This window comes from Brachycentrus maculatus, unplaced genomic scaffold, assembly GCF_059751285.1.
Source record: "Brachycentrus maculatus isolate JH-2025_06_01 unplaced genomic scaffold, ASM5975128v1 h1tg000315l, whole genome shotgun sequence".
Lineage (NCBI taxonomy): Eukaryota > Metazoa > Arthropoda > Insecta > Trichoptera > Brachycentridae > Brachycentrus > Brachycentrus maculatus.
This window is the reverse complement of record NW_028281064.1, coordinates 141049-167308: the sequence shown is the minus strand read 5'-3', so window position 1 is coordinate 167308 and position 26260 is coordinate 141049. Positions and strand designations below refer to the sequence as shown.

The 26260-nt window shown below is 33.3% G+C and overlaps 1 protein-coding gene across 1 annotated transcript in view; it reads left to right on the top strand.

The window, feature by feature from the left end:
- Positions 1-25877, top strand: part of LOC148304453 (uncharacterized) — a 60065-nt gene extending 34188 nt beyond the window's left edge. The window contains exon 2 of the mRNA XM_088268270.1: positions 25464-25877. Coding sequence (XP_088124396.1) covers positions 25506-25877 — 372 coding nt within the window. The 5' untranslated portion in view covers positions 25464-25505. The remainder of the gene's footprint in view (positions 1-25463) is intronic.
- Positions 25878-26260: the final 383 nt, after the last annotated feature.

Here is a 26260-nt window from a genome sequence, read left to right as displayed (position 1 = left end):
ATATCGGATACTCGCTAATAGCGGTGCGCTGCGGTTAACAAAATTGAATTGAAACAATGGCTGGGATTGTGTTAGTTAATACGATAAAATGGACGGTAAAACACAAGGAGAAACCAACAAATCATTGTTTGTTCTGCGATGGCGGACGCCATGCCCATTAATCACTGCGTCCGCTCTTTTAAAGCCACATTGACAAAATGTAAAGGGTGCTACTCCGGTTATGTGACAGACTGGAATAAATCATATCGCTAAAAATAAAAATAATGCTTTGAAGGACTTCCACGGTGCTACTGGAGTCGCAAATTTAGTGCCACTCCTACGTCTCAGATGAATGGAAAAAGCGGTGACTCCTAGATTAAAAAAATAACTGTGCGACTTGTTGCACAACAGCTTTTGTACGTAATTGGGTATTGAGACAGCGGATTATGATTTAATTAATACATAATGTCCAATTACTAGTAAAATATTTCGACTTGGTAATATGAATATGTATGTACTTTTTTATTACTATTTATTTATTTAATAGAGTTACAATATTTTTTATCATTTATTACCAAATTCATTCATAATTCATTTGCTTACATTTCTTCTTTAACATATCTTAATATTAGTTACGCTGTTCCTCTTTGGCTTGGAGAGGGAATCACACTCATTGTTTATATCTTCTTATAAATGAGATAATAGCTTATTTTCATTTTGTATTCATTGTTTTGAAAATTACAAAACTGGAGTCACTAATCATAAATCGCTGTAACCTGTAAATTAACCTTCAGAACACTAATAAATTTTGACCATGTTTGTAGGTTGGTATTATACAGGAATCATATAAGGTCTGTCAACAGTGTTGCAATATATGTGTTGGATCGGAGTGATGTTATAAAGCGTCCAGTATCGACACACAGGCTTCGCCCATGGTAGCTAAACTTAGCGTTACTGCTTAACAGAGATGAAGATAAGTTATTCTTTTCTTTTTTTATTGAAGTTTTACTTGGTAAATACCACTACTTCTTAAGGCCCAGCATTCGTTAAGTTGCAACTTATTTTTCTCTAAATCCAGGTAACATTTTACGTCATTTTTTTTTGTTAAAACACCGTTTTTATTTGAAATAAGTTAACGTTTTTTAAAAGAAAAGAGTTATTGAAAGTTAAAAAAAATTGATAAAAATAATTTTTCAACATATACTTATTCCAAAAAACAAACAAAAAATATATTCTTATACAAAATCGGGCGTGAAGAGACATGTGACCTTTCCGGTGGTCTCCGGTGGAACGAATGCGACTTAACGAATGCTGGGCCTTAAAATCTATTGTGACACGTGTTTCAAGTAAAAATTAAATTTAACATGGGAAAATATTACCATAAAATGTGATTGCCGAATCAATAAATGAAAATATGTATTATTTTCATGTTTGTAAAATATTTAAAAAAATATATTTTTTTAAAACAAATGTCTGCACCTGGGGCAGTCGCCCATCGATGGCCGGAAATGACGTAATTTCGCAGTTAGATCTATGGCGTTTACTCTGATTGGTGTAAGTGAAAACGAAAGTATTGCGAATAAGTGTCGGTTGCTCTTTACGGCCGGTCTCCGATATGATCGAATTTCTCGAACCTCGAAACAAGTTCACAATGGACTCATTGACAACTTTTCGCCTCAAGACGGTGAGAGTCCCATTACTTCAGAAGTAGATAGCTTGCTATTCTCACTTTCAAAAGTGCCACGAAAAAGTCCCCAATACCCGGAAATCATACATGAGTGCCGACATTTTAAAAATAACGTAACCATGATACATTTATGATACCTAAACATAGATGAAGGAGAATATGGATGTCTGGGTATTTACAGGGTTTACGACCTGTAATAGGCTGGTTAAGTGATCACTTTACACATGTGTAATATTCACCAATTCTACCCATGATTGACAACCCCTACACTACTTAAATTTTTGGAACTCTTCAATATATCGATCTCATTACACGGTTCATATGAGTTCACAACAGCCATCTATGTTGGAATGAGGAAAGCTTTTATGAAACAAAGACTCGGAACGTGCAAGGTCAGAACCCCGGATTATTGTTACATACTGGGTTACGCCTGAAAACATGTTTTTCTATTTTAAAGCAGTAACCGTGTATCGAGTAATGAAGCGTAATCTTAACTTTAAAAAACATTAAATTTATATTTTGTACTGACCTTTCTTGGTGGAACTGCATTTTATATAAAGAAAAATAAAAACTACCATATATAGTTTATTCCACATTAATTTTATTTGACTAGTAACCGGCTTTCGATTTAAACGACATCATCATACTGGTGGAAGGCTAGACAAAATTTTATACACAAGACACATTGAAAACCATGATTTGATATAATTTTTCTGAAAAAAATAATTTGAATGGAGTGAATTTTAGTAGTGTATTATAATAATAATTAAATGTAAGTTATGGTAAGGGTTTTAAGTATGACATTGTATAAATTTACTAAAACAATGGACTTTTGAATGAATTATTATAAATAACCCCTATAATAGGTAACTATAATTCCTACTCCATTTCCCCAACAAATTTCCCTTAATGTAAATCATACTAGGTGTTTAAAAAAATAAAGCGGTAATACAAACATTGTGTACAAAATAATATAACATAAAACAGGCATAAACGTTTATGGCATTACTTATTTATTTATTTACAAAAATGTTAATAATATAAGTATATAACCGCTCACCGCGATTTTTATGTCTACCGGTTTCGAGACGTACCCGTCTCTTCGTCAGGACAATCACTACTATAGCATGCAAACAATACCACCCTTCACCAAGGACCAACCTGCCGATGGTTATGCCTGTAGGAAGAGCTACCGCTATGTTGAACAATATCACATTGGATATTGATCTGTTCCATGTGTCCGAAGGAGTTTTCCGAAGCGGGATTTTTCTACACCTTTAAGTATTCTTGCTTACTTTTAATATATACGCCTTGAATATTGTTTGTTATGTATATATATATTTTTTTTGTTGAATAAATTGAAAAAATTGAAAATTGAAAAATTCACCACCATAGGGCACCATTTACTCACTTAAAACAACACAAAATGTTTAACACATACGATTTTGGGTCGACTCGAAGACCAACATGCACTAATGTTTTCACCACAGACATACGTCTCCAGGTCGACCAAAAATCGCATGTGTTAAACATTTTGTGTAGTTTTAAGTGTGTAAATGGTGCTATGGTGGTGAAGGGTGGTATTGTTTGCATGCTGTAGTAGTGATTGTTCTGACGAAGAGACGGGATCGTCTCGAAACCGGTAGACATAAAAATCTCGGTGAGTGGTTATATACTAATATTATTAACATTTTTGTAAAAAAATAAATATGTAAAAATGACTAACCACAAAGTAAATGCTTCAAATATTAATAATATTGAGTTTATGGCATTATTTAAAAATCATTGAGGTGGGTGAAGGCCTTAAACGTGCGTATACCTGGAAAGTTCTTTTCTCAAGACAATTGGGTATTTGGATCGCATGAAAACACAATGAGCTGTAATATTATGCAAGAATTATATTACGTTAGCACAAACTAGGTTTTACACGGGTATTAATGCCTATTAAAATAGTAAAAGAGAGAGAGCCTTGTTTGTAATATTAAACTAGGAATATGTTTTGCATTCCCTTACGGCTCTACAATCTAACTACGGCTTATAAAACACCGCTTATCTTGTGCCTAATTAGGTGTTATAGTACTGCCAGTACTTACTCGGATGTGAAGTAAATATTAAATTCAAGTTAGGTAGGTTGATCCAGCAGTCACTTCGTAGTTACATATCGCTCACTCCTTCCAACAACGTCAAATATCAAAAGACTTGATTTTTCAGGAGAACGTTTTTAAAGTTTAAAAATATAACACAATGCATTAAAAATAAATATCAAGCCACTTATTAAACTTTTTACTGTGCAATAGATCTTTTTAGGTAAAACCTGAAGGTTTTTTCTCCATTTGAAAAATATTTAGTATATTTAAAAAAATAATTGAACAATACCCTTTCCTCAAAATGCAAAAACAACACTTTCTGCCCTGTAGCGGGTAAATATTAAGTTAAAAATATACCGCTTTTGCTGGGATATAGTACATTTTCTGGGCATTCCGAAAACATGCACAACTGAAAATTGACGATTTTTGATTTATGACGTTCTTGAAAGGAGTGAGCGATATATCTTTGCATTTTTTAGTTTTACTTGGTAAATCGCTTTTTGTTAAAATCTATTGTGACATTTGTTGTCATGCATTCTGCATCATTTTGGGATATATCTAAAAACGTATAACAATAGAATTTTAGAAATAGTGTTATTAGAAATAGTGGTTGTAACCCTAATGTATGGAAGTGAAGCATGCAGTTGCCAAAAGAAGAATGAAAGTTGACTGAATGCAGTCGAAATGTAATCTCTCGGACAAATGTGCGGCAGAACGATGTATGATAGATGTTCGAATAGTAAAATAAGGAAAGAATGAAAGGCTCAGATTAACGTTAGCGATAAAATTAAGAAAGGTGTGTTGAGATGGTTGAGACACGTGGAACAAATGAGTAAAGAAAAAACAATAAAATAAATTTGTGGTGCGAATGTAGTTGGAAATAACAGCAGAGGAAGACCGAGGAAAACTTGGTATGATTATGTATTTCAAATGCTTGAAAGTGGTCAGATCAGGAGTCGGAATTGTCGGCGCGTATGTATGAGAAGATACATTAATGATGGAGAGTCGATGAATGTTTGCAAAGACAGGCGATGTGGCATTCTATTCACTATGTCTACCCCTGCGGCGAAGCGGTGTGATGGTAAATTGGTTATGTTACAACAACTTACATTAAAGCATACATTTTTACTCAATTTTAATCAACCTTGAATATATTATTTTTTGTCATCCCATCAAAGATGAAGAAGAATATGGAAGTCTTGGTATTTACGGGGCTGACGACCGTCATAGGCTGGTTTAAGTGATTACTTTATACATGTGTAACATTCACCAATTCTACCCATTATTGTTAGCCCCGTAAATGCCCAGATTTTCATATTCTTTTTCATCTTTCATGTGATGTCAAAAAATAATATGAAAACTAATCTGGATCCAGATTTGTGAGCAAGTATTTGGACACACTCAAAATGTTGTAACCTTGAATATTATGATATATATATTTTTTATTATATAATAGCAATGTAAATATAGTTATATCGGAATCGATATAACTTTTTATTACTTTTGGTAAATGAAAAATCGCCTGCGTCATTGCAATTAATCAATTTTAAATGCCAGTTATCTAAAAATACCGACATTTCATCTGGCTGTATATAATTCAATAATTACTAGATCATATTTATGCGATTTTATAAAACATTTAAATAATAAATGCACAGTAACCTTTCGGCATTTTAAATTTATTTATTCATATGGAATAATTTAATTTCACAATTTGAATTCAATTTTAACGATCAGAAATGTCAGGTGATTTTTTTGCAGTGATAAAAATCTACTGAAATTGTTTCTGAATTTTTTCTTTATTTTTTTAATTTTTTTTTATTGATTTCTTATGAACCTTGATTATATTGATACATTATTTTATAACCTCGTGCATATTTTATCGAGTTCTTTGATCAATCTACACTGCAGAAGGACACAGGGTGTTATAAAAGAAACTTATACTTTATAAAATTACAATTTTCCGATAATAATAAATCAACAAATATTTTTAGTAAGTACTTACTTATGGCATTTTCGTCCGAAAAGTTTGATTTTGAAATAATCTAATGGAATAGTTGAATTTGTTTTTGTTTCATGTAGAAAATTTTCGCCATCAGATATATTGTGAAATTTAATTATGATAGTATTTTTTTGTCTGTTAAATAATTCAAAGGATTTTTTTGACAATTTATCAAATGACCCTTAAGAGTTAGTATTTCAGGAAAATAGCTCTGTATAATTTTTAAGGTTATTTTATTTGTATACATAGATTGCAACGCAAAAATCGAGTGGCTAAAATGTTATTTTATTTTTCATATATTTTATTTTAAAATACTGTTTTTTTATGGTTTTATAGATCATTTTTTAACATAGTAAAACTTTTACATATAAATTTTGTAATTGACAAAAACAACTCATTAAAATAATATTTCTTGACATGATGACTACGGTTGATACATATTTGCTTTTCTATGCAATCTGAATAATGTTTTTGAATTTATTACAACTTTATTTGAGGAGCAGGTTTTCTAATTTTACAGTTATCAAACATTGAAATGGTCTTATTTCTAAATTGAATACCTTCCAGTTGTCCTGTTTTGGCACTATTTATTTTTTTCATTGCCATTCGTCTGTAGATTTTAAAACGCAAAAAATATAGACACCCGTTAGAATATTCGTATTGTTCCTGTTTTTAGATACAATAATATTGTGTGACACACACAAAAGCACTTGATTAAATATTTGACCGTCTCGGCTTTCAATGAAGTGTGTGGCATTTTATTAATTTAACCACACAACTCGCCTAAACAAATTGACATTCGGGCACGGAGAAAAAAAACATAACCTGTATTTTGCAAAGTATTTTTAAAACACAATAAAAAACACGAGTTTGTTATTGTATTTATATGTTTTCGATATGGCAAACCGTTACATATGGATCAGTCCGTTATACTTTTGTTATATTATATTGAAAAAAAAGGATAAAGTTGGAATCAATACATACGTACATCTCGTCCCACGGATTTCTGAATTCTCGTATATAAGGATAAACGAAATTCATAAATAACGATTACGATGTTAGCTACTTTCACGAGATTCCAACGAGCAAAATTAATTGAATTCGAATAAAAAAATATGGGTTGGTTGTTATATTTTGTTATATAGGGTCCGCCATCTAAAGTTTTTTTTTTCAACTAGTGCTTATTTCGTGAATGGTAACACTTAGCTCATGTCTGATTTGACAGATAATTAGTTTTATCCTTCCGCTGAGCGAATATGGTTGTGTATACGCTTGAACAACGCTGGAAAATATTGCGACATTACTTTGAAAATCATGGTAATGTTGCAGAATGTGTGCGAAAATTGCGTACGGTTTTTGGAAGAAGAGAAGCACCGTCAGCTCCGTATGTTCGTTATCTTGTGAAAAAAGTGAAAGAAACTGGCATCCTCATCGATAAACCAAAGCGTGAAAAGCCAAAAACAGTGCGTACACCCGAGAATATCGATGTTGTGGCAGAAAGTGTGCGTGAAGCGCCATCAACATCAATTCACCGTCGTTCTCAACAATTGAACATTTCGGAGACATCATTGAGACGAATTTTGCATAAAGACCTTGGTATGACGCCATACAAAGTCCAATTGGTTCAGGAGTTGAAGCCAACTGACCATCCAATGCGTTTTCGCTTCGCTGAGTGGGCCTGCGATCGACTTACAGAAGATGCCGATTTTGCCAAAAAAATCATCTTTTCGGATGAAGCTCATTTTGATCTTGGCGGGTATGTAAACAAGCAAAATTGTCGTATTTGGGGCACAGAAAACCCGCACGCATACATTGAAAAGCCGGTACACCCAAAACGAGTCACTGTTTGGTGCGGATTTTGGTCCAGAGGCATAATTGGGCCATTTTTCTTTGAAAATGAGCAAGGAGTGGCCGTTACAGTCAATGGCGATCGTTATCGGGCCATGTTGAACGGATTTTTGTTCACAAAAATTGAAGAGGAGGATATTGGCAACATTTGGTTTCAACAGGACGGCGCTACGTGCCACACAGCCGAAGCTAGTTAGTTTTTTTTTTATAGCATTTTCAAAAAAAAAAAGTTATTTGGCGGACCCTTTACATAACCGTTTGTGTTTTATTTTTATTATTTTTATTATTTTTACTTTAGGTCTAAATAAAGTCTGCCTATATATAATAATCTTCTATAATACATATAATAATCTTCTTAACTTTTGCTATATTTTATTCTTGCTGTTGACTTTTAACTCATTTAACATTTGTGAAATTTTGCAATTGGAATATTACAATTACCTATTCTATTTGTTATTCATTATTGTAAATGTGTTTATGTTAATATTGTGTTAAATTTCTAAGGAAATACATATTTGCACTTTTTATATTATTTTTTAATCGTATCGGTGGGTCCAATGATAGGTCCAATAATCAACAAGATAACTGTTTTTTTAATGTAATATTTTAAAATAAAATAAAATATTTAATATCCGGAATTTTAATTATTTGCTAGGTTGTCCGAAACGAGATCTTTTGGTCACATTGATCGAGTCACACAAATAAAACACAATATCATTTCATCCAAATTTTATTATTTATATTTTTTTACGTTTCTGATAGTGTATAGGACACTGTATAGCATATAGCTCACTCCTTTCAAGAACGTCATAAATCAAAAAACTTGATTTTTCAGGAGAACGTTTTTAAAGTTTAAAAATATAATACAATGTATTAAAAATATATATCAAGCCACTTATTGAACTTTTTACTGTGCAACAGATCTTTTTAAGTAAAACCTGAAGGTTTTTTCTGCATTTGAAAAATATTTAGTATATTTAAAAAAATTATTAAATAATACCTTTTCTTCAAAATGCAAAAATGACACTTTCTGCCCTGTAGCGGGTAAATATTAAGTAAAAAATATGCCGCTTTTGCTGGGATATAGTACATTTGTGTACATTTCTGGGCATTCCGAAAACATGCACAACTCAAAATTGGCGATTTTTGATTTATGACGTTCTTGAAAGTAGTGAGCGATATATGTTTGATGCATTGTACAATAACTTGTGAATAGAGATGTGTTTCAGTTCAATATGATTTTGAATCAATTGGCTAAATTCAAAGTATTATCTATTTATATCTATTTTCTACGCTTATTCGTATTTGAATCACCCAAGTTATAAATACATAGTTTTACAACCGTGATAATGTTTTTATATCGCGAAATTTTTGGATATTTCGGTCGCGCAGTAAACAGCTAGTAACAGGAACACATGATTATCTTGGATAAAATATCTGATGAATATGTTTTCGAAACATTATTTTTTAAAGACATTAATACGAGTACACACTCTGCTCGCTTTTGGCGAATGAATTATTTTAGTTGTTTTAAATTTGATGTAGAAAAAGATGTTTTGCAATTTTTTACCAAACTACAATGAAGGCAAATTTTATTGGCTTAACTGACTGTCAGGCGATTTGAGTGTGTTTAATTTAGCAAGCCTACTGTTTATGTTTTTTCTGTGATATGGTATGAATGATATATATAATAAGGATGTTATTATTTTTTACTAGGATCATGAAAAAACAAAAGTATGCAAAATTTCAGATGAATTCTATCAAAGAAAGTGGGCCAAAATCACGATAATTTTTTTAATTATATGTGGATACCCAAAGCAAACTAAATAAAATCTTTTTTACAATTCATTCTTTCAGACTTATTCTTATTACAAATGTCTACTTTCAGACAAAGCATATATCATTTTTAAACGAAGGAAGATGGGTGACTGAGCATCCCAGGGCTTACGACCTGGCTGGCTTGAGTGATTACTTTATACACTAACACTCTCCTAATAATTCATTGTTCACTTTGTGTAATACCACTTAAAAACACTACTTCATGACTACCGGTTTCGTAATAATTATTCCACCATCAGGTCAAATGTAGACCAAAGTTAAAAAAGTTAACAATGCTCATAAAAAATTTTTTATACACTGGTGAGGTTCACCATTCTGCCCATAATTGAAATATTGCATTAGTTTTTGGAAGATGCATATATGCATTATTGTTGGAGGCCTTCCGTATTTATCTTTCTTTATTTAGTATTACTATTTATCATTAGAATCCTAACGGTCCATCAAACCTCCTCCCTTAGTTTTTCCCTCTACCTCCTTCCCTAAACACCCTTTTTCCTTTGGCCTCCTTATTATCATCTTTTGTAATTTGTTTTTTAAATGCTCAAGTACTATCTACCCTCTGATTGCAAACAACTATATATGGTATCAAACGTTTTGATCAATATCACTAATCTGTTTTTGGTCGGTTGGAAGATATTGCTTTTTAGCAATAAGCCCGCCAATGTAGTTATTTATTTTTTGTACATAAAGTTTAAATAAATAAATTCATTAAAATTTTAGGAGAAAAATGCAATGAAAAGATACGTAATAAAGCTAAGTAAATACGCGAAAATAGTCGAATAACGTCTAACGTTTTTTTATCTAAATTTTGATTATAGGAAGTTCGGTTAGTTGAATAGAAGCTTTTTGAAGCCACTTAGAATTTAGTTATGTTAACTCTCACTTCCTACTATCTGGATCTATTTTCGAGTCACACCTATTCCCGTGACGTCATTCATCGCGGTGCTTTATGTTCGTAAAGCACATATTCCCGTGCACCGTTATTGTCACGTCTGAACGATTCCCGGCGGGTGCGAGGTGCGCGATTATAAACCGTAATGCTTTCAGCCGAGTGACACGTGCGGGTTTTATTTACAAACACGCTTCCGTACGCAATAATACGTAATATTAAAAATGAATTAGAACCGGAGGTGTTATTTTGAATGGAGACACGTTTATTTCGGCGAGCGTCTGTAACGTAAGCTCGTTATATGCGGTTTTATTATCCGTGGTATATAAATAAAATATCATATATAAAACGTTTTTTAAATAATTTCATCTTTACTAATACTAATAATGACTTTTCAATTATCACACCAAAATATACTAGACGTATACTCACGTCGACTCAATACGGCTGTCCAAACAAAACACAGTAAGGGACATTTTTTTGTAGTACGTTTTTGTAAAGCGTATTACAAAAATATGTCCGTTACTGTGTTTTGAGTTTGGACAGCCGAATATACTCGTGTTCGTCTGTTAAACAAACAAACGACATTTAAATTTATCAAGTCCTTCTCAAAGCTGACGTTACGTCATCTTGGTTTTTCTTTGTCGCACACTGTTTTATCGGCGGAACACTTTTTAGATAAAAAATTAAAGTAAAGCATATCTTTCTATGTAAAAAACATTTTTTGTTAATTTTGTTAATGTATAAAATAACGAGTTATTTTATACATTATTTTTTGAGATCTCAACATAGATGAAGAAGAATATGGAAGTCTGGGCATTTACAGGGCTTACGACCGTCAAAGGCTGGTTTAAGAGATCACTTTACACACGTGTAACATTCATTAATTCTACCAGTGATTGACAACCACACTACTCAAATTCTTGAAACTCATAGATATATTGATTACAGTATGCGAGTCACTAGTAGAATTGGTGAATATTACACGTGTCTATAGTGAAACCCCCCCCCCTGTCCGCCTCCGTAGTGTAATGGTCAGCACGCTTGGCTACCGTTCTGGAGGTCCCGGGTTCGATTCCCAAGTGAGGTAAAATAAATATAAGTGATTTTTTCACTAATATTTATTCAATATTACCCTGGACTGGTAACCTGAAGCGGATGGCTGATCACCTTTCCTTCATGTGTTAACGATCAAGATGGCACTGCGTTTATATAACGCAGTGCCCTATGCACCATTGGGGTCCGGATAAGGGTTTGAAAAAAAAATGTAAATTAGATTTTTTTTATTGACGGATAAATTTTTTTGCACCTATTTTGGATTCAATTTCTTTTACGTAGTAAGTTAAGAATTCGCGGTAAAAGAACCATGAAAATACATCGTTCCGATCCCCTATATCGGCTCCCTTATTAATTGAAGATTCTGCTGAAGACTTGGAACATATTAAACCTGTCACAGTTTGTGAAGCATTAAGAAACATATTAAGAGACCCTTAGCTGTTGGGGGTAGTTAGCCCGCGATGTGAACCCGCCACACACCACATATTATCACAACTACCAACATATGAGTATCTACTAATACTGCTAGGTTGATGCCTGAAGATGCCTCGTAATACAGGCGACAGATGTGCCTTTAATGCTCCTCTCGTGCTTACTTAAGACGGCTACTTGCTCAATTACTAGTTATTATATTTACTAATAAGGAAATAATAAACTTTATAAAATAAAACAACTTTGTTTTTAACCACTTTTTTATTGGTAATTTTTTTCTAGAAACCGGTTTCGAAAAGAACCTTGTCATTAGGTTTAAACATGTTTTATTTTACGAAGTTAATATAAAATATGCAAAAAAGGATCTGCGAAAAACATTCAAAAGAAGAAAATTATGAACTGTAAAAAAAAATATTGAAATATTCGCCAGTTTTATCTTACTCTTACTAGTACTTATTTGTTCGTTGTTCGATCCAAAAAATATACGCAGCATCTCGATATACTTATCTATCCTTTTTTATAATCTTCCTTGAGGGTCCAGGCTTCACATCCATAGGTCGGCTGTCCGAACTTAAAACACAGTAAGGGACATTTTTTTGTAGTACGTTTTTTTTGCATTTTTGGAAAAAACGTGCTACAAAAAAATGTCCCTTACTGTGTTTTGAGTTTGGACAGCCGAGTTAGATTGTAGCTGAATTCTCATGTACAGTAAACCTCCCTATAACGTTGAGATAAGTAACGCGTTATCGGAGAAAACGTTATAGAGGGTAAATGTTTTAAAATTGCATTTTATTTTAATAATGATCCATTTAAATTATTTCCGCTGGTTAAAATGTAAAATTACAAATTAAAACCTTTTTCCCTTATAACGTTCCCTCCGACAACGCGGTATGTATCGCAACGTTATAGGGGGGTTGCACTGTACTGTGTCATGAGATTGATTAATTAATATATCTAGGAGCTCCGAAAATTTATGTAGTGTGGTTGTCAATCATGGTAGAATAATGCTGAATGTTGCACGTGTGTGAAGTGATCACTTAACCAGTCCTGTAAATACAAAGACTCTCATATTCTTCTTCATCTTTATTGAGATGTCAAAATGTAAATTAGCCAAGAAAATTTAAAATAATGTATATTTATGTATTAAATGTTTAATCAAACACTGATTTTTTGAGTCTACTAAGTTGTATTTTATTGTTAAAAAACACATAAAACACATGGCTCTACCCGACCTAGTTTCTCCAGGGTATGCTTGGCTACAATAGTTTAGAGACTAGAAGGAATGTGTATTTGATTACGCATTTTTATCGATTGTTGCGCGGTATGATCGATAATCCTGAAATTATCCGGAACATCGGTCTGTATGTTCCCGATAGTTACCTAAGACAGCGTCGACATAGATTGTTTCACATTCCTATACACAGGACCAACCTGTCGATGGTTATGCCTGTAGGAAGAGCTACCGCTATGTTGAACAATATCACATTGGATATTGATCTGTTCCATGTGTCCGAAGGAGTTTTCCGAAGCGGGATTCTTCTACACCTTTAGTCTTCTTGCTTACATTTAATATATACGCCTTGAATATTGTTTGTTTTGTATATTTTATTTTTTTGTTGAATAAATTGAAATTGAAAATTATTGAACAAAAAATAAATTTTGTCACAATTGTTTCGCCTTGCTATGGCATTTTCAAACGAATGTCGACATTCGTTTGAAAATACCACAACTAGGCGAAACAATTGTCATAAAATTGATTTTTAAGTGTTCTTTTTAAAACAATAAAATACATCTTAGCTGACTCAAAAAATCACTGTTTGATTCAACATTTAATACAACAATTAAAATGGACATCTACAAATTAAACGCCAAATCTATAAATAAATAAAAACATGATTACAACATTTTGAGTGTGTCCAAATACTTGTTCACAAATCTGGATTATCTCCAATTATAGGAGTATTTTTTCATCTCACCGATATATGTCTCTAGTGAAGTTCTAGTGATTCAAGAACAATGTTTCTAAATTGGTTCAAATATATAGAACTTCCAAGAATTTGAGTAGTGTGGTTGTCAATAATGGGTAGAATTGGTGAATGTTACACGTGTGTAAAGTTATCACTTAAACCAGCCTATGACGGTCGTCAGCCTCGTAAATGCCCAGACTTCCATAATCTTCTTCATCTTTGATGAGATGTCAAAAAATAATACGAATAATAAATCACTCGCTTTAAACTTGAACATAAAGCGAAATATAAAATGAAACGATTTCTTAATATGTTTCAAGCCCAGGTTTTTAGCATTTTTTGTTTTTGTTATAATAGATAAACATGTTTATATGTTTTTTAAACATCGAGTAATTGAAAGCAAACATTTATGGCATGTCAATTAATTATGCTTATAAAATACATGACAGCCGAAACCTGTTAGTAAATCGACATATCGCTCACTCCTTTCAACAACGTCATGTATCAAAAATCGACAATTTTCATTTATGCATGTTTTCGGAGTGCCCAGAAAATGTACTACATATATCCCAGCAAAAGCGGCACATTTTAAACTTAATATTTACCCGCTACAGGGCAGAAAGTGTTGTTTTTGCATTTTGAAGAAATGTTTATTAATTGTTTTTTTTTTTAAATAAACTAAATATTTTTCAAATGGAGTAAAAACATTCAGGTTTTACTTAAAAAGATCTGTTGCACTATAAAAAGTTCAATAATTGGCTTGATATTGATGAGATGTCAAAAAATAATATGAAAAACACATTTAATAGTTTTTGACGTTATGATTTTAAACGTTCATTCCTTGATTTCGAGTAATTCATCTCGATCCACTTTTATTCTTTACAACACTTGGAGAGTTACTTTGTGATAATTACGCTCAATTAGTTCCTTCTCGACCGAGCTCCAGTCGCTAACAAGGATTCACCGAAAAACAAGAGCAGGAATAATTCGAAGCTCAGGACGGATACTTCTCATTCAATCTCTTGGCCAGTTGTTCCTGGGGCCCGATAACCAGGGCTTTCTGTCTAGTAATTATATTAGGTGTTCGAGGCAATTCAATTAGAGCGCGGAGCTGCGCGCTGTCTGCGTCGAGATAACTTCCAAACAACAATAGGTCCTCGTTTGGTAATTGAATCTGGTTGGATTCTCGCCGTGGAAGCTGTAAAGTCACTTATGGACCTATTTCGAATCATTTCCGACATTGTTTTTTTTAATTTTTTTTTGACATCTCATCAAAGACGAAGAAGAATATGGAAGTCTGGGCATTTACGGGGCTGACGACCGTCAAAGGCTGGTTTAAGTGATCACTTTACACACGTGTTACATTCACCAATTCTACCTATTATTGACAACCGCACTACTCAAATTCTTGGAAGTTCCATATTCTTCTTCATCTTTGATGAGATGTCAAAAAAATATTATGAAAATAACTCCTGTGATTGGAGATAATCCAAATTGTGTGAACAAGTATTTGGACACACTCAAAATATTGTTTTTTTTTGTTAAACTTGACGTCATTGTGTCGAGCTAACCCTTGAGTGTGAGATCTCAAACGTATAAATTCACTACGAGAGAAGCCATACGCATTGTGGCGAGTGTTTTTGTCTAGAATTTTCACTCATGAATAACATGAAATTATAGAACTTTAAACATAAAGAGTAAATCTACTCACGAGTAGGCATAGGCTATGAAACTTAAAAAGTTGAAGCCTGAGTAAGTTCATGATAAGCGGTGTTGCATAAGTCGTAGCTAGATTTCAGAGTCACTTGGACGTTAGGTTTATTTATTTGATTTTTAAAAAAACCAGACGTATTGTCTGCCCACATTTTTTTAGAATGTATATTTTATTTAGATTAAAAAAAAACATTAAGAAAGTATTTATTGACATTTTTTGTAACTCATTACCTTCTCATAACTTTTATCTTTTCTTTTCAAACCATTAATTTATTTCGAAGAAAAACTTAGTTTTTCAATACAAAAACGGAATCTCAGCAAAAAATTCATTCAATTCAAATTACGTTAAATGTTGCCTGGGTTTAAAAAAAAAATAAGTTGCGGTCTAGGGAATATCCCAAAAGTCCATGATATGGATATCAGAACATTTTGGGGGTGTCTAAATCCTTATTCACAAATCTACATAAAATATTATTCAAATCAATCATAGACGCTGCTGCGAACTCAAATATGAAGCAACATAAAATTTATGATGTATGTATGAGTTCCAGAAATTTGAGTAGTGCGGTTGTCAATCATGAGTAGAACGGTGAATGTTACACATGTATAAAGTGATCACTTAACCAGCCTATGACATAAGCCCTGTAAATACCCAGACTTCCATGTTCCTCTTCATCGATTCTGAGAAGTCAAAATATGGATATAATTTGTGTCCATAAAAGGCTGCATTCATTTTATCATGGTAAAATTCTATAAGAGCTCACAACTTTTTAGGTGTGCCCAAATCCTTATTCACAAATGTAAATAATAAATTAGCCCATACTATTTACAACATTTTGAGTGTGTCCAAGTACTTGTTCACAAAAATCTGGATTATCTCCAATTACAGGAGTTATTTTCATATTATTTTTTGACATCTCATCAAAGATGAAGAGAAGAATATGGAAGTCTGCCCAAAACTAAATGCCCAGACTTCCATATTCTTCTCTTCATCTTTGATGAGATTCCATACTATTCTTCACCTATGTGGTCATATATTTTTTTGAACAGGAGTAATGAAGAGAGACCTATTTAATGTGAAAATGGAAGTCTTTGAGAATTGCACCATTACTGTGTGTACAGGGTACTATACTGATGTTTGTAACTTCTCACGAACTGCCTTTTGTGAGGGGATATATGGATTGTCTAATGAAACGATTTTTGGTTAACGATTACGATTTTGACGATGGCGTCGTTTATCAAATAACCATACGCCGACGATCGCGATTTTGTGTTTTTAAATGAATGTCAAATTAAACACGAATTTCGTTCAGCGATGCTTTATGAAATGGAAAATCGTAATATCGAATCTCATCGTGAATTCACTGAGAGTGACTATTCAGTAATTAATAATGGAAATTGATTTTGACATCAATCAAATTAGGAAAATAACATTATTAATAATTATATTTTCTGAAAACACGCCATCTGCGTTCCAGGCGAGTAATTACTAATTAAAATTACTAAGTATAGTTAGTCATAAAACTTTTATTCACATTTTTATTGAATCTTTTCAATTCAAATTTTGTAATATTACAATAGAACACCTAAAAACAGGGCTTTTTTTAAACAAAAAAGGTCTAACCTCATGGCAAACTTTTTAATAATAAAAAATATTTAAATATCATTTGAATATTCATTACTATACGATATATATTTTTTAATTGTATAATTTTGATGAATTATATAAATAAAGATTGTAATTACGTGAGCGCAAACATTGTTTTGTCTAATTGATTTTACAAATTGGTAAAAAAAATACATATTCGTGAAAAAAGGTGCTGGAAAGCCATACCACCACGTTGCATGGAAAAAAACCCCTGCCTAAAAGTACCTACTTGTATTTTGTTCACATTTTAATGTGTCCAATTACTTGTTTACAAATCTCGCTTCCCTTCCCTTCGTTTTCTCCCGTCAAAATGTTTTCTCCACATAGGGGAGCTATATTTACTTTTTTAACATCTCAACATAGATAAAAAAGAATATGGAAGTCTGGGAATTTACAGGGCTTATGAATTGTCATAGGTTGGTTAAGCAATCACTTAGCACACGCGCAATATTCACTATTCTACCCATGATTGACAACCATTTTAATAAACTTTTAAGATATTATTTCGAGAAATAAAAATACTTTGTGTTCTGATCCACTCACATTTTTATTAACAAACTAGTTTCGGCAACAACCTGTTGCCCTCTTCAGGGTTTAATTTATTACTAATATATATAATACATTATACTAATAATATATATCGTAGTCATACATGAGAAAGTGACCAACTGCAGTTTTTACAAAAACGTGATTATTAACTATTTGATATCTTACTAGCTTAATACTGCCCTAAAAAGAATTTCAGAGCGATTTTAATCTTGGAAGTATAATATTTTGACTTGTTAAAAATGACTAACTGCATTGATGTTTATTTTCTTTACAAGCAAAAGTGACCAAGTGACGGTTGGACATTATTCCTATTTGTAACAATTTTCAACGCCTTGAAGTTAGTTGAGGTTCTGTATGAAACATTTGACATTTAAATGTTTGTAGAGAAACATTTAAATGTCATTTTCATTAAATGTGACTAACTTCGAAGTCAAATAGCCAGTAGAGGTAAATTATTGATGAAAATGTGTAAAAATCAAGAAAGAGTGATCCATATAATGTACATGAATTGAGATTTGACGATATGTTAGATCTCAAATCTTATTCTAACCCTTATCCGCACCTAATGGTGCATAGGGCGTCGTATTGATGCAGTGTTATCTTGATCGTTACTTACATGAAGGCAAGGTGATCGCTCCTGCGCTTCAGGGACCAGTCCAGGGTAATATGAAATAAATATTATAGTGTTAAGAACACGAACTATTTTTATTTCTTGAAATAATATATCAATATGATCCACAAAGTTAATGCTTTCAATATTCAAAACAAACTTTTAAGAACTTATATGTTTAAATATCTTTTAATTGATACGTTCTTTCACATCTGAGTTCTCGGCATCATCTATTGTCAAGTTGAGTAAGCTTTTTATTCAGCAGAGACCCTTATTTTAAATATATTTCAGATTATTCCGGAAATATTTTATATTTTAAATACTCCCAGATATACATATGATCAATCTCATGACATATGAGTATTTTGATTTCATTTAAATTTAGTATGAGATAATCAAATGTAACTTTTTTTTAAATAATCGTTTAACTGTTTAATGAGTTTCGAACTAAAAATAGATAAAACCCATCATCAAGTAACAGCTAAATCAATTAACAAAATTTTGTAATCGATTGTAATTTATCTTACGATCATGTAGAATGTAATAGAATTTATTCAATCACGTGCCCCCCACGATCAAAACACGGATATTGATATTTAAAATGATGAATATTTAATATGTGTATAATTTATGGATATTACACAAGTATATTTCATTTTAACTATACAGGGTAACCAAAAAAACCCTTTCTGTTACTGTTAGATTAAATTTATTTTACACATGGTATAGAATTTTTTACTAACTGACTTATCATCACACCGTTTCCCCGCAGGCGTAGGCAGAGATAAAAGAATGCCACATAAATCTGCTTTTGCAAACAATCTTCGCTTCTTTCTTATACAAACCCGCCAATTCTTCCGACTTCTGATCATTTTCAAGTCTTTGAAATACTTGATCGTGACAATTTTTCTTCTCGATCTTCCTCTACTTCTATTTTCCACAGTATTTTCCACATAATTTTGTTTTATTGTTCTGCATTCAAATTCAAAAGTGTCAAAATGTAAAAATACTTCGCGAGTGGAGAAACCCTGATTTGTGAACAAGGATTTGCACACCTAAAATTTGCGCTATTTTAAGTTATAAATCTTCCTTGCTCAATCCTAACTTATCGCCTTTGTAGACTGTTAGGGTCAGCTCTCCTCCTCCTCAGGTTGCAGGTCCTACTATCATATACAACGTCACCTAGGTCATGCGTTCGAATCATGTTATCCTTCTGTAGCATCCATGAATGTTTTGATCTTCGTCTAGATGTCTTTCGAGGAAGATCCATGGCGATCGCCCCGTTTGCAATACGTTCAGGTTCTCTACATCCTATGTGCCCATACCATCTCAATTGCCTTTCATCTACCTTAATATTGATATCAGTAACGTACACTCAGGCTTCCACGAACGCGTGAAATCATTATTTTGTTTTTAATTTAATTTTTTTAAAATAAATATCACCTTTTCTTAAAATCTGTTGTGAGACGTGTTTCGGTGCATTACGGTATAACGGTGTTTGAAAATAATGCGGAATGCATCGAAAAACGTATCACAATAGATTTTAAGGTATAGTGGTATTTAATAAATGAAACTTAAATTAAAAATGGGTAGATTTTACCACAAAGTGAATGCTGAATCAATTTATGAAATTTTATTTTATCTTCAAAGGACATTCCAACTGACCATCTAAACAAACATTCGCACTTATTTTTTTTAACATAAATGTTTATAATATTAGTATATAACCACTCATCGAGATTTTTATGTCTACCGGTTTCGAGATGTACCCGTCTCTTCATCAGGACGATCACTACCACAGCATGCAAACAATACTACCCTTCTTTACCATAGCACTATTTACACACTTAAGCTACACAAAATTTTTAACACATGCGATTTTTGGTCGACCCGAAGACCAACATGCACCAAAGGTTTCATCACAAACACGCGTTACGAGCCGAAGTTAAACATTCGTATTTCAGCAGGCATTAGCATTTAAGTTAGTAAATATGTAATTATAAATTAAAAGTTTTCACAATGAACAATCAAAATGACCGGTTGGCAATGTTGATAATCCTTTTTATTTGTGATTATTTTCTTTAGCCCTGCTTTTTATAAAGCCCGTACCATGGTATAAACTACATTATGAAGTATTTCCCCATTGTTTGTGCCCTCCTAATAAATAGCCTCGTCCTTTTCCCCTCTCCACCGGTTGTAGTCTAATAAAGGATCACGCCCAGTAATTTATTAATTTATTTTGTATGAGCGCGGCGCGTTGATAAGATTAATGGATAATGTGATGTAAGCGATCATTAATCACAAGGCGGGGAGGTTCGAATCCCGGGTAAGAGAAATCTCCACGGGTCCATACTAATTGACGGGCCTTTGACTAAATGAACGATATCCCGATACCAAACGCGGTGAAATCATTTCGATGGGTACACATCAACTGTTTGATGAATCATTTCAGAGACAACGGCATAAGCAGACAAAAATAGGCAAGGAAAATGTAGTTAACATGTTCTGGGACGGTATGAAATCTGTTTAAAGTGGTTTAAGGCGTTACTGTCAACTGCTATGTCAAAGTTGCAGAAAACTTTTTAGAGCTGTGAGTTGAATCGTATATGTGCAAAAGTAGTCAGATTTATTCAACGTGATTTCGTGTTTGTATTATTTATTATTATGTCATCCGCCTCCGTAGCGTGGTGGTTAGCGCATCTGGCTACCGTGCTGGAGGTCCCGGGTTCGATTCTCAGGGGGGTCAAAATAAATATGGGTGATTTTCACTCTCATTTTATTATATATCATATTATTTTTTGACATCTCATCAAAGGTGAAGAAGAATATGGAAGTCTGAGCATTTACGGGGCTGACGACCGTCATAGGCTGGTTTCAGTGATCACTTTACACACGTGTAACACTCACCAATTCTACCCATTATTCACAACCACACTACTCAAATTCTTGGAAGTTCTTTCTTGAATCACTAGAACTTCACTAGAGACATCTATTGGTGAGATGAAAAGAAGCTTTTTATTGACCAGAAACCCTTTTATTAGTATGTGAGGTTCGAATTCTGGATTATAATTGTAATATATATCCGTGTATATATAAATATATATATATATATATATATATATATATATATATATATATATATATATATATATATATATATATACACACATACATACATACATACATTCTTTTAACCCCTATACGCACCCGATGGCGTATAGAGCACTGAATTGTATCGACGCAGAGATATCGTGAACGTAAATTGAATGAAAATAAGTTAGATAAATGAAAATACGTAATTTAAATACCTGCCCATAGCTCAGTTACAATTATATAGATCAATGTAAACGTCACTTCAATTAAAAACCTCGAAATATCTTTGGAAAGTCGTCATCTAAATCCAAACAAATGATACAATACGTTATCAGTACAATGAAACAAAATTCAGCACTTAGCCTTATCTACGAAACTTTTCAATTTTATGTACGCCAGAAAATAATACAGTATAAAATCGAAAGAGTCACCTATTTTCAAAAAGTGTTTCTTGTATTGTACATCCAATTGTTTGCGTACGAAATTCGTGGAAAATTCCCCTCTCTTTTTCGCTTTCCATTAGGAGAATAATGCCAACATGCATAGAGTACACCTTCTGTTGCTAACAGCCCGAGTATTGCTCGTGACAGAGACAAAACTTGTTCAATTATTTATCGAAAAGCGCTGCAACCGTAACTTTTCCGATAATTTATCGTGGCACATTGGCAGAAAGACACAATTTAATTACAAATATTTGGGTATTCAATTGTGTGTAGGTGTTCATTGTACGAAACCTCGCTTGAGCCAATAGCAATAAATAAAATAAAGGGATCCAAATAAATGTCCTTTGTAACCGAATACAAAACGTAACAATGATGGTTTTACATGTCTTCGCGATGGATTATTTTGTATTCTCATGTGTTATACATACCACATTAGTTTCGCATTTATAATAAATTACTAGACTTGAATTTATTGACCTTTTTCTTCGAATGATACATTTGCAAATAAGTGAAGGAATTTATTTAAAGGTCACTGGTTGTGCGAGTAATGCATTTGACCAGTGACCTTTCTTTTTTTCTCTTCTAAGAAAGACAGACGGGTTCCTATTTCACTTTGTGTAAAATCTAACATCATTTGAATTAATTCACCTTGTATTATTGATTTTTCATGAAAACATCACTCCTGTTGCGAGTTGGTAAGAGAAGTATGAAAGTACACTGAATGCAGTAGAAATTCTCACAGACGAATGTGCGGCAAAACGTTGTACGATAGATGTTCGAATGTTGATAGGAAAGAATGCAAGTCTGAGATAAGCATTATCGATATAATTAAGAAAGGTGTATTATGTGTAAATTATAAGCTTAATAATAAAAATGAAAATGGTATTTTCTGGCGTTTTTCATGTGTGTGATTATAATCCGGGATTCGGATCTCACATACTAATATAAGAGTTTCTGCTTAATAAAAAAGCTTCTTTACATCTCACCAATAGATGTCTCTAGTGAAGTTCTAGTGATTCAAGAACAAAGTTTCTAAATTGGTTCATATATATAGAACTTCGAAGAATTTGAGTAGTGTGGTTGTCAATAATGGGTAGAATTGGTGAATGTTACACGTGTGTAAAGTGATCACTCAAACCAGCCTATGACGGTCGTAAGCCCCGTAAATGCCCAGACTTCCATATTCTTCTTCATCTTTGATGAAATGTCAAAAAATAATAAGAAAGGTGTGTTGAAATTGTTTGGGTATTTGAATCGAATGAGTGAAGGAAGGATAGTTAAAACAATTTATGAGGCGGATGTGGTTGGTAACCAGCCTACCCCTAGCCTAGACTTCCATTTTCTTCTTTATGCTGTTGGGATGTCTAAAATGTTAAAATATTTCTTTAAGATTTTGTTAGACATTGAACAGACATTGTAGTCATGATTTTTATCTTATATTTACTTACCTGGATTTGAATATGATACTTTTTAACACTCTGTTTATCATTCATCGTTCACTAAATGTAATACCACTTTTAAAAAACGTGACTACAATACCGCAAATAAATCAATGCTTTTAATTTTTGGGTAATATAGGGTAGACTGGGTACGGTTGAAACAAAAGACGGTTGAAACAGAGCAAATATCTTGCAAACCGTATGCGGTAGGGCGAAGGGTCCAAGGGACGAACAAAGCGGACAACAAGTTCAAACACGAATATCAGTGTTGCATCGCTCGCCGCACGGTGCAGTTGCTTGTAGGAGGTCTTATTGTATTTTGAAAACCAAAAGTAAGTATTTTTGTTCCGAGAATTTTATTACAGTTTCTATTGAAACGATATTATTGAGTATGATTTCGTGTTTGAAATGAAGCTTGTAGAACACGATATAGTGATTAGTTTTAATGTGCCATTATTGTTAACATTACTATTTTCTGTTTTCCACCTAAAGGAGGGGTTGGGGACGGTTGAAACATTTTTTGTGGGTACGGTTGAAACAACATATTTTTTCAGTTTTCCTGTTTTCTTGATAACGAGAGTACGCGCAAGAAAGACTTCGAGAGGGGAGGTCGAGGTATACATACGCTTATGAGGAGGTTAAAGCAGGAGATTCACTGCGAAAAGCGGCGGAGAAGCATGGATTAAACCACTGTTCGCTCATTATATATATATATATATATATATATATATATATATATATATATATATATATATATATATATATACGAAAGCAAAATGCATCTGGTGAAGAAGAAAATGGGATATGAACCCCATAACGAAGTTTTTAATAAAGAGCAGGAGCAGGAGCTTGCAAAATACTTGCTACTAAAAAAAAACAGAGAAAGAAGAGATAAGAAAGGAACATGAAATAAGGTTGAAACGGATGAAAACTAAGTAAGTCAAGAAAAGATTGGATGGAGGAAAAAGTAGAAGGATCGTTAAAGGAAAAATAATCATAATACGCAACAGGAATCATCATCAGAAGAGGACGAGTGCTATTGTCTTGTTTGTCTGTCACTGTATTCAGAGAGCAAATCCAGTGAAAAGTGGATACAGTGCACCACTTGTAAACTGTGGACTCAAGAAGACTGCACAAAAGGTGGTCTTAGCTATGTTTGCCACAATTGCGACTCGGAATGATCCCAAAGCTAGATTTTCGCTTGATTTATGACTAATCAAAATGAAAGAAGTGTTTCCTTTTAGTTTATTCACAGATTATTTTCGTTCGATTTGTTTTTTTTTAAATGCCATTGTTTTTAGTTGTTTTTGTTCATTACATATCTGTAGACTGATTAATATTGTCATGCGGTGCCATAATTATTTATAAAACAAACATAAATAATGAATAAAACGTCTTACAATATTAAATATTGATTTATTTGCGTGTGTTTCAACTGACCCCAATCACTGTTTCAACTGCCCCTGGTATGGGGACGGTTGAAACAAATCGGATATATTTTTTAAATTTGATCTGCCACTAAAAATAACACACCGGGTACTGAAATAATACTTCCCATTAGTAGACAGAAACACACTCTTGTATTTAATGCATCTTCATCATCGCTTGACTTGTTAAGAACAATTCTATGGACAATATAAGCTAAATTGTTTCAACCGTACCCAGTCTACCCTATCCTAAATTAAACAAGGTTATTGGATTGGATTAAATTTTTTTACATCCGCTTCTGGTATCCGTCCAGGGTAATATTAAATAAATATTGGAGTGAAAACATCACTTAAGTATATTTCGTAGTCGTACAGGAGAAAGTGACCAACTACCAAAACGTAAAATGCTCAGGAGGGCCATTTAAGTCACTTTTGCTTGGCAAGAAAATAAACATCAATGCAGTTAGTAATTTTTAACAAGTCAATATATTATACTTCCATGATTAAAATCCTTTGGGATTTTTTCAGGGCAATATTAAGCTAGTAAGATATCAAATAGTCAATGATCACGTAAAACAATGCACTCGGTCACTTTCTCCTGTATGACTACGATTTATTTAACCTCCCGACCTCCAAAAAGGTAGCCGAGCGTGTTGACCATTACACTACGGAGGCGGATAAAATAAATAATGCTTTTAATACACAAAATATGATACCATTTGTTTTTACTAACGATCTTTTTATGTTTGTTACAGACAATTCTCGGCAAGAGACATCCAAAGTCTCTCGATGATTGAATGAGTGACGTCAAGGGGGCCGCGGGGATGCTCCTCCAGGGTGTGGCCGGCCCCGCGGCCGGGGGGGCCCCCGGGGATGCGGAGCCCCGGCTTGGAGGCCCTCACGATCCTCGGATCCCGGGCACGTCTGAGCTCAAACACGGGGGGTCGGGGTCGTCCGGCTTGGGCAAGACCGGATTCGACGGCGGCTCGGGCGCCGGATTGGGCGCCGCGCTGTCTGCCGGGTTGGGGATTGGTTCTGTGTCGAGTTCTGTGGTGAGTGGTGCTAGTTCCGCGGGCGCTGAGATTGCTCTAGAGGAGATTAGGAAGAATCTCAAGGAAGGGTGGACGGCGCATACCGGGCGAGATGGGAGGCTGTATTATTGCAAGTAAGTGGCTGTTTTTAATCCATCTTTCCAAATGTATCACGTACACGTGCCATGGATGTGCTTAATCACCAGGAAATTCCTTCTTTTGAAATATATACAGTCCTGGCCATATCGCTCACTCCTTTCAACAACGTCATATTGTATATTAAAAATCGTCAATTTTCAGTTGTGCGTGTTTTCGGAACGCCCTGAAAACTTACTATATCCCAGCAAACGCGGCATATTTTAAACTTAATATTTACCCGCTACAAGGCAGAAAGTGTTTTTGCATTTTGAAGAAAAGGTATTGTTTAATTATTTTTTAAAAATAAACTAAATATGTTTCGAAAGAAGAAAAACCATCAGGTTTCACCTAAAAAGATCTGTTGCACAGTAAAAATTTCAATA